Here is a 10,484-nt window from a genome sequence, read left to right as displayed (position 1 = left end):
CTGCTTGCTTCTGTCAACTGGACAGATTGGGTAGGCCACAGACTGTTGTGTTATTTAGTACTTTATCACGGAATTTAATACTCATTTATCAGGGTTTCAAGAAAAATACATAACCATAAACAAAATTCCTCATCTCTAAAATTCAAGTCCAAACTTCTAATTACTATATTTAAGACCCTTCCAGATTTATTCAACCAGATCTCCGATTAACCATGATTTCTTATTTCTGGCCACCTATTACCAGCCCACTAATGAAGTACATTTTCCATGTTAACTTCAGAATTTTATACATACAGTTCAGCTTATACTATTCAGCTTATACTAAAGTCTCAAAGGATATTTTAAATATGGAAATGGAAGGGGGAAGAGACATGACACACTTTCCTTCAAATAAGGCAAATATTCAACATTTGAAAAGTTTACTGAAAACTTTTATTGTAATCAAAAAGTGACATAACGGAGTTGTAATGAATTCAGCAAATCATTCTGCTGATATTTTAGAACTGATATCAGCTTTTGCCAGGCAATTAAAAAAATTCAAATGTGAAAATTTCACAGTACAGTAAACTCCACCCCAACTAATTAATGGTGGTTAAAAATAATAGGCCCTAGCAAAACCTCTCATGTTACATGGTCACAACTCACAATTCTGTACAAAAGTTCGTGTTATAAAGCTCTGATGTAAAAATCAAATAATCAAGCAGCAATATTTTAAGTGCAGCACAGGGTCTTCCATATCATTATTTACAAGGCTTGAATCTCTTTACATTATAACAAAATTTAATACAGATGACTTAGTAATTAAGTCAATTTTTAAAATCTGCCCTTTTACACAGTGACAGATTTCACTTTTTGGTCATCCTTCTCCTTCTCCTTTTCTTTATCTTTGCTCTTCTTTGACTTCTTTTTCTTATGTTTGTGTTTTTGGCTTTTTTCCAATTCTACTTCAGTGCCTGCATGCTTCTTATGCTTCTTATGTTTTTTATGTTTCTTGTGCTTTTTCTTTTCCTTCTTTTTCTTCTTCTTCTTGCTGTCCTGACTTTCTGCAGAGCTAGCACTGCTACTGTGGCTTCGGGTTTGGCTTCCAGAAGGGCTATGACTTCTACTTGGACTGACACTAGGGCTGCTTTGACTCTGGGTCCTGGTTACACCTACCTGGCTGACTGCTGCTATGTCCAGGCTCTCTTTTGCTTTCTCCATTACTTTATCTTTCAGTTCCTTAGAAATTTTTCCTGAAGTTTCTTCCTCTTTTACAGATACATTGCTTTCACTGTCACTTTCATTATAATCTGGTTCAAAAGCAGCTTCATCAGTTTCTCTAGTTAAGTCAGAGGACAGTCGAGAGGAATGACTTAACTGGGGTTTAGGCTTGATGGTGTTCTTATCAATTTGCCCAGTAACTTGCTCTTTCTCAATCTGTGGGTCCGGTGGGTTAAGTATATAAAGTGATTTATTGCCACTTGACTCTTTATTGTTCTTTGCCTCTAACACATGTTTCTCACGATCTTTACAGGGATTTTTATCTACAGATTTTGTCTCTTCACTTGAACGTTTAGTATCGTAAGTGGCTTTATGATCATGAGGTTTTTTGTCTCTTGAGGGACTAGAGTTACTTTTTTTGGAATCTCCTGTTCCTTTTTTAGGCAAGTCTCTCTCCTCCCTTGGCTTAGTTTTTTGTCCAGCTGCAGAGTCTTTACTGCGAGAAGGAGAGTCTTTTCTTCTTGTTAATTCATTCCTTTCATCTCTACGTTTGGAACTTGAATACTCTCTGTTGTCATAATCAGTTTTTTTGTCTCTGTTGGGAGTGAAGTCTTTATTTGAGGAACCTCGAATGGAATCATGCTTATCTTCTTTGCCAGAAGTTCTAGTCTCTTTGGAAGATTGAGACAGACTTTTAAAATTTCCTTGCTCATTCAGACGGTCCAGATTACTATCCTTCTCTGGCTGAGTGCTGTTCTTCCTCTTTTCTGGGTTTTCCTTTTCCAACACTGAATGATCTCGATCTTTGGTTTTCCCCTTTTCACTAGATGCAGAGTTTTTTGAACTTTTGACCTCATGCTGTGTAATTTCATGGCTCACTTCCTTGGTGAGTTTCTGAATTTTCTCTGATGACTCACTTTCTTTTTCAGTATATTTGACTGCATTTGATGGTTTAGTGCTAACATTTTTTATAACACTGGCAGGTTTTCCTACACTTGATATAGGCTGTGTGGTGGATTTAACATCTTCTTCTTCAGATTCAAAGTCATCTTTATCCCATTTGGATTGAGGAACCTGAATCATAATAATAACATCTTCAGCAGGAGCTGTGTTATCATTATTATATTCTTCCATTGTTTTAATGACAGTTCGCTTTGTATCTGTTTTTTCTTCAGATTTCCGCACAGGACTGCCTCCAGTGGAACTGGTACTAAAAAGAATTAAAATATTTTTTAATTAATGAAGAACTTACAGTTATTAAACATTGATAAGTATAAAAAGACCAACTTAAACATGATAAATGTCCTTTTAACTTTCAAAAGCCACTTATTTTGCTCTGAGATATAAAGATTTAAGTGTATGATTATATAAAAACAAATGTGGCTCACCCCCAAAATCTACTTATCTTTTAACAATTCAGAGTAACCAGCTAACCCCCAACATCAATACATTCTTAATTAACATATTCCACTTTTTCCACCCGCCCATTATCAAATACCTGGTATAATCCACAAGTGTTGAGCTGGATCCTTCAGTTCCAGTCACTTTTCGCCTGACCTTTCCTTTGATTTTTTCTTGTTTAATTTTGCCAGATGTTGACTCCAATTTTTCAGAGGGTTCTTTTGTATTAGATATATTTTCTGTACTTCCAATTTTTTTACCAGTTTCTCTGTTAAGCTTGATTTTTTTGGCTGGAGCAGTTGATGATGAAATTTTGTCTTTTTCAGGCGTCCTATCCAGCTTTTCAATATCAAGTTCCATTTTGCGCTTTGGTGATGGTTTCACTATTTCAGTTACTTCTAATTTAGAGATTTTCATTGAAGATGACTCAAAATCTTTATCTCCACCTTTCTCTTCAGTTTTTCTTTTCCTTTTTTCTCCCTTGCTATCAAGTGGTTTACTTTTCTCATTAGGCTTCTTGGCCTTTTCTTCCTTACTAGTTAGCTTCTCTGACTTGATGTCTTTGGAGTAGTCCTTCTTCACTTTTTCCTCTTTGACTGGTTTTGTCTCCTGGTGTTCCTTTACTGACTTAGAGTGAGCTTTTCTCGGGGTACCAATGATCTTTTCATCTTTTTGAGAGGAAGATGATGATTTCACACTGTCAGTCTTTGGAGTCTCCTCTTTGGCTTTTTTAAGTGGAGGTTCAGATCGAGGAGATTTTTCACGCTCTCCATCTAGTTTTTCTTGAGGTCCTTTAGCAGGTTTTGCAACAGTTTCTTTTTTGGACACAGCAGATCCATCATTTTTCCGTTTGGTCTTGTCACCTTTCGCTTTAGGTTTATCTTTTTCTCTCTTGTCTTTTTCAGACACTGATTTAAAAGTAATGGATTCAGCATCCATTGGTTCATCTCTAACAGGTGTAGCATCATCTCTACTTGGGAGAACAAACAATGAGTCTGTTTTATTTTCTTCACCACTTGTTGGCTCTCTTGATTTCCTAGAGGTTTCTAATAACTCTGGGTTTAGAAAGCCTTCACTTTCTTCCCCCTTTCTTCTTTTTCTGTGTTTCTTATGTTTATTTCCTTTACCATCTCCTGGAGCATTTTCACTCTCCTTCTCTTTTGACTTTGTATTATCCTTCTGATTATGACTGTCTCTTGAGGAAAGCTTTTCTGGATAGTTGCCACCTATGTTTCGACTCCTATGACTCTGTCCACCAGAGTACTCCTCTCTGCGGCCTCTTGTGAAGGGAGAATTCCTGATATTAAGTGGTAAAAATCTCTCTGGAGAAAAGTTCTCTCTATTTGCTGATGGTCTAGGCTGTGCTCCAGCAGCATAGCCTTTATAATATTTTTCATACCACTCTCTATATTTTCTCTCCCATTCTCGATAACGTTCTTTTTCAAATGGGTCTCTGAAGTCAACACTCCTCCCGTAATAAGCTTTCATGTCATAAGGTGGTGGAACTTCTCTGTACCTGTTAAAATATTCACGTTCTGTTTCTCCTTGAGGTACATTACGTTTATTAGGAGATTGTCCCCTAAATGCTTGAGGAGATCTTGATCGTGAATGATACCGTCTATATGGGGGTGACCTTGACCTAGATCGATGATACCCGTGAGATCTAGACCGTGAACGGTAATTTCGACTCTTTCCTCTGCCTCTTCTGGGGTATGGAGGTGATCGTGAATAGGAACGAGAATGTGAGCGGCTAAACGATCGAGAATAAGAACGTGATCGTGTTGAACCAGATCTTGATTTAGAATAAGTATATGAACTTCTTGAATAGGATGAACCACTATAGGGAGATTTGGACCTAAAAACAAAAATAAAACAATAGTTGATAGTTGAGAAATATATACAAAATAAAATACAGACTCTCAGATTTCAGTATGTTCTCCTCACAGTTCATTATTTCTTTATATCGTTTCATCTTAGATGATTAAAGAGGCACAGTGACCTCTATTGGAATGGAATAAAGTACACAAAGATCAGAGCAATCACTTGTTATAAAACAAAAGCGAAATCTTAACAATTAGAGTGAAGTGCATTAATGTACCGTGAGTTATATGACCTAACATTAAATAAAATGTCAATTAAATGTAAACATTACTTCCTATCTGATTATTAAGTAGGAGTAACTTTTTTTGTCCTACGTTGGCCAACAGTCTGGCTTTAAAAGGAATATCTCAAGTATAAAAAATAAGTCTTTTAAACAAACTTCCTGGGAATATTTATAATTCAGTTTTTCTATCAATAAAGCAACTTGTATTCTACTGTTAGTTCATAATCACACAGGTTAATGTTCCAGCAGAAAGCTGTAGCCTTAGGTAAAAGGGTCCTCAGAAACGTAATCTTTGGCTAGTCCCCTATTTCTTTCCTTCCACAAACATTTCCCAATTATTTCACACTATAAATAACTTCAAGGGACAAGGGCAATTTAATTCCCATAACTGCTAGTTCTACACAATAGCATTTACAGTGAGATATTTCAATAAACAGATATTGGGAAATAAGCTACATTTCCATTTTTATAAACCTAGACCGAATCAGAAAAATTCCATCACTGCAATGTTATATATATCCATAGCTAATCCCTGGATATTCAAAGTCCCATTTGTAATTCTGTTGTGAAGGCTTGCAAAACACTAACCTGGAAAATGAGCGCCTACGCTCCTTTTGAATCTTTTTGTATTCCATCAATTCCTTAGCAAAATCATTTGTAAACTCATCTAGCTTGGACTTTTTCTTTTCCCTAGTAAAATAAAGTTAAAGAGCGAAAGTTAACAAAAACCATTTAAGAAAACTAACAAGACAAATGTAATTAGATCATGAATGAAATGAATGAAATTGCCATTAGTTTTCCACTTTATAAGTAACTAGGAATCCCTGAGGAAGTTGTTTGTATGGCTTTGTTTAATTTTTAGGTGATTTTTCTTACACTAACTGGAAACACTGGAAAATGCTTCCAAAGATACCTATTTAACGTTACATTAGAAAATGAAAGTGTAGAGTAATTTCAAATTCAAACACTTACTCTTCTTTTAGTCGTCGTTGCTCTCTATAGAATTCTTCCCTGGACAAAGGTGGTGCTTGTGTTGTTGGGATGGTATTTGAATGAGCTGTCTGTACTCCTGATGATACCCAAGGTGTTGATAAATTGGCCGGAGCTGGAGGAAACCCTGGAGGGGGAACACTATACCCAGCAGGTGGTGGCTGGCCAGGAGGAAACTGAGGAGAAAACTGTGGAGGAGGAACACCTGGAGGGAGAGGAAGCGTATGGGGAGGAGGAGGATACAAGGGAGGGGGTGGGACAGGTACAAAAACTGGAGTTGCTGGTAGTGATGGGCCTTGAGTTCTCTGTGATCTTTCGCTGTGGTGTCGTCCACGGTTTATACTTCTAGAAAAATAAATTCCAAGATATTAAAGCATCTGAGACAAGTGAGCTTATCTTTTCTACTCATAATCTTTTCAATCCACAAACAATGGAAAAGAATCAACTATTCAAATAAGCACAGGGACACTGATATTGTTTATATGTAAAAGTAACATAATTTATATGTTAAAAACAACTTTTAAGGCCAGTTAGGGACTGAGATAAGTTTACAAGGCCTTCTTTATATGGAGATGCCATACTAAAAAGTTCTCTTTCCTGAAGTCCAAATTATCACTCCACAATGATCTCATTACTTCCTAAACTGTCATTTAAAGAAACTGACAGGTTAATGTCTCTGTGACCTATTTCTCCCCAAAATGCCTTCCAAGACCAAAAGTTTAAATGAAGAAAACCCACTTCCTATAATCTTTTTGAGGAAATAAAACCCTTCAAAGTAGAATAAACATGGGACTTCCCTGGTGGCATGGTGCTTAAGAATCCACCTGCCAGTGCAGGGGACACGGGTTCGATCGCTGGCCTGGGAAGATCCCACATGCTGTGGAGCGACTAAGCCCGTGCGCCACCACTACTGAAGCCTGCGCGCCTAGAGCCCGTGCTCCGCAACAAGAGAAGCCACCGCAATAAGAAGCCTGCGCACCACAACAAAGAGTAGCCCCTGCTCGCCTCAACTAGAGAAAGCCCGCGTGCAGCAAACAAAGACCCAACACAGCCAAAAACAAACAAATTTATTTAAAAACAAAGTACAATAAATACTAGTTTTAACATTTGTAATTAACAACTGAAAATCTCACTTTTTCTCTCAAAGGGTTAGGTTAAAATTAACAGTGCTGGCCAAAGTTTCTAAATTCTGCCTCATCAAAGAAACAGTGGCTTCTTTAAAAAAGTGGGCTTATTTCTGTTAAGCTAAAAGGATCTTTAAATTATAGGTAACTGGTATACAATAGCAGCAGCTGGGATTTAGATTTCAGGCCTCTTTTCAGAGAGTCTGATTTAGTAAATATTATCTTCTTATTACAATATGTGATCTAGCAACAAAACAGTAGTTATCTTTCATAAGCTTAGCAATTCTCTTTGGAGCACTAGAAGATACCCTTTAAGTATGACCCAGATAGTAAGAACTATACGGCTTACTTCTTAGATTAACACTGCTTGTGCATCTTCTGGGCAAGGGCCCCTAACAATCGGCCTCTGCTTTTGGAAGAGAAGATGGTAGAAGATGGGGATAACTGAGTCTAGGGGAGAAATAAATGCAAGTCTTCTTCGCACTTGGGAGCTGAGCTGGTTAACATCCATCTTAAATTAAATCGACACCTTAGTTTGTCTGGGCCTTACTGACCGCCCTCTACACTCAACAGAGTAAATGTAAGCCAGTATTCTGCTGTGTGCTGACAGGGAGAAAGTAGTCCTTGGGAAGGAGTAGTAAAGATGCAGCCTTAAAAAACCAACATTTAAAACACTAAATGTAGGGACTTCCCTGGTGGCACACTGGTTAAGAATCCGCCTGCCAATGCAGGGGACATGGATTCAAGCTCTGGTCCAGGAAGATCCCACATGCCGCGGAGCAACTAAGCCCGTGCGCCACAACTACTGAGCCCGCGTGCCACAACTACTGATGCCTGTGTGCCTAGAGCCTGTGCTCCGCAACAAGAGAAGCCACAGCAATGAGAAGCCCGCGCATGGCAACGAAGAGTAGCCCCTGCTCGCCGCAGCTAGAAAAAGCCTGCATGCAGCAATGAAGACCCAACGCAGACAAAAATAAATAAATTTATATATATTAAAAAAATACTAAATGGAATCTATTCTTTTATAGGTCTCTTAAGGGCAACTTCTTAAGATTTAAGCGAGGAAAGTATAAACCAAATGAACCCACTCCCCCCCTACCACTACTGTGCTTTAATTTGTGTTACATTTTTCAGTGTGTCATCAGATTACTGTTTTTCAAGATTTTTAGCGAGCCTACCTGTAGCAGCTTCTCTCCCCTCTTCTAATTTGCTGTGGTGGAGAAACCAGATATCCAAGCTTGTTGGAACTGTGTGGAAAGAAGGATAAAATAGGCTTGAGTATTATACACACCTTTTCGTATGTAGACTTTAATATACCTATTTTAACTATTCTGAAAACTTTTCCTTACTCCCTGATCCTGATTCTTAAACTTGTTTCAGATAGAGATATGAGCAAGTGTTATATTTACTTAAAATTAAATATTCTTTCTGATTAACATATTATAAACAATTAAGCTTCAATATATATTTTATGTAATATTGTATTCTAATTAGCATTCTATAAGTTACTCTATGAACTTATTGTTATAGAAAAAGAAAAGAGCCCTTTTATCTGCTGGGCACTATGCAGAGGCATTTGACATGTGAGGTAAGTAGCACCATTCAATTCTACAGATGAGGCAATGGAGGCTGAGAAGTAGAATCACACACCCATTGTCATTGTCATATAGCTAGCAAATGCAGGAGCTGGGACTCAAACCCAGGTCTGTCTCCAAATCCCGTGTTCTTTCTACTGATATATTCTGCTAGTCTCTCAACTAACATACTTTTTCTAACATACTTTTTCTATAAGAAGTTTGATTTATCTTTCAAACAAAAAGATTAAAGTTTTAGAATATAAGCCAGTTTACATAAATATATGAGCCCATTTATATGGGTTACATAAACAGAAATAATTATATAAAAACAATAAATACATCTGATTTTTAATGCCATAGAACATCTTATAGAAGATCAAAGTTCTTAGTACTTCAGGGTAGAAAATCATACCCTAAATAATTTTTTGTTTTTTCTTCTGGGAGACGGAAGGATTTATTACTTGCAGCAAGTAAGGAGAACACCAGGGATCATTCAAAAAGCAGTGTCTCCCACACCCTACAGATTTTAATATGCAATAAAATTTCATTAACATAGCTAGTCAAAATGAGAAATTCTGTGTTTGAAAGACTTTAATCTTAGTATGTGTTTATTTACTCAAATCAAAAACATCCAAATTAAAGAGGAAAAAGTTTAATCTACTAGCATAATAACTGATTCAGTATTTAAAATATTCTTTCAAGTAATTCTTATCTGTTCATTAACTGAGTTTCTGCCAAGATCACCATCTGTTAAGTCATAAAAGTAAAAAGAATTTACATGAGTTTACATCTTATTATTACAGAAAAGAATTACTCATTTTTTTAGAAAAATTCTTCATATAGTCTTGAATTTGTGACATTTTACATAAAAACTGTGTTAACATGGCATATAAAAGAGGAGTTTACAATAAAAGACACTCAGCACACACTGCTTAGACTGTAATTTCCATTATCCGGTTTGAAAGCAATCATCTGAAGATTATTTGAGACATATACTTACTGTTCCCAACCTGGTCGACCACCACCTGGACGAGCAGTGTTTATTCTTACTGGACCTTGGAAACAAAAATAAACAAAAACAATAAGTAAATATAAAATTACAGGTTAAATAAAGTTAAAATTATTTTTTAAGGAAAAAAGTTCAAACCAAAATGATTTTACTCACCAGTTGTGGGGATCAATTGTCCATGCAATAATGACTGTCCAAGCAAAGATGGGGTTCCAAGTACAGGCACCTGGTAACCCTTTAGGAAAAAAACACAAAAAGGTATAGTTAAAAAAACAAAACAAAAAACTCTACTGTAATAATAATAAAAAAAATCTCCAAATTTAAAAGCCAGTGAAACTTACCTTCTCTTCCATAAGTGCAGTAATTGCAATTGAAGAGGCTCCCTTTGAATGTTCAGATGCAAGCGCTGCAGCTGGCAGTATTTTATTATCAGAATCCCTAGATAATAATATAATTTATAATACATTAACAAGTCACCAGAAATGGAGGATTAAAGCTACAAACTTCCAGTTATATAAGATAAATAAGTACTTGGGACGTAATATACAACATGATGACTATAGCTAACACAGCTGTATGGTATATAGGAAAGCTGTTAAGAGAGCATAGATCCTGAGTTCTCATCACAAGGGAAAAAAATTTTTTTTCCTTTTTATTGTATTTACATGAGAAGATGGATGTTAGCTGAACCTACTGTGGTAATTATTTCACAATATATGTAAGTCAAATCACTATACTGTATGCCTTAAACTTATAGTGATGTATGTCAATTATTTCTCAATAAAACTGGAAAAAAATAGGCAATATTTTCCATATTTTTGAAAAAAAAATTCCATGTTACAAAGATTTGAGTCATATTTAAGAGGTCTCTATATACAATACTCACAAAGTCTGAAAAATAATAGACCTGAAGGAAATGTCTGCATTACACAAATATTCTTATTTTGGGAATACATAATCTGTGATAATAGGATTATAAAGTTTACTTTTGCATGTAATGAGTAAAAATTATCAAAGGAAAAAAAAAAGAGTAAAAATCACATCTTGTTACTAACTGTTTATCCATCACACTTGCATTA

General features: G+C 36.1%; 1 protein-coding gene across 2 annotated transcripts in view; it reads right to left on the bottom strand.

Moving 5' to 3' along the window:
• Nucleotides 1-523: 523 nt before the first annotated feature.
• RBBP6 (RB binding protein 6, ubiquitin ligase) overlaps nt 524-10,484 on the bottom strand; it is a 31,885-nt gene continuing 21,924 nt past the window's right edge. Inside the window, exons 11-18 of one of the 2 annotated variants that reach the window (XM_061208279.1) lie at nt 9,747-9,843; nt 9,562-9,640; nt 9,397-9,451; nt 7,998-8,066; nt 5,678-6,040; nt 5,294-5,395; nt 2,699-4,456; nt 524-2,410 (exon numbers count right to left, since the gene is read on the bottom strand). In XM_061208279.1, coding sequence (XP_061064262.1) covers nt 829-2,410; nt 2,699-4,456; nt 5,294-5,395; nt 5,678-6,040; nt 7,998-8,066; nt 9,397-9,451; nt 9,562-9,640; nt 9,747-9,843 — 4,105 coding nt within the window. In that variant the 3' untranslated portion in view covers nt 524-828. The remainder of the gene's footprint in view (nt 2,411-2,698; nt 4,457-5,293; nt 5,396-5,677; nt 6,041-7,997; nt 8,067-9,396; nt 9,452-9,561; nt 9,641-9,746; nt 9,844-10,484) is intronic. The other variant, XM_061208280.1, reaches the window with a different exon arrangement.

Source organism: Eubalaena glacialis, chromosome 13 (genome assembly GCF_028564815.1).
Source record: "Eubalaena glacialis isolate mEubGla1 chromosome 13, mEubGla1.1.hap2.+ XY, whole genome shotgun sequence".
Taxonomy (NCBI): domain Eukaryota; kingdom Metazoa; phylum Chordata; class Mammalia; order Artiodactyla; family Balaenidae; genus Eubalaena; species Eubalaena glacialis.
Note: the sequence above shows the minus strand (reverse complement) of the source record. Positions and strands in the feature narration are given on the sequence as shown.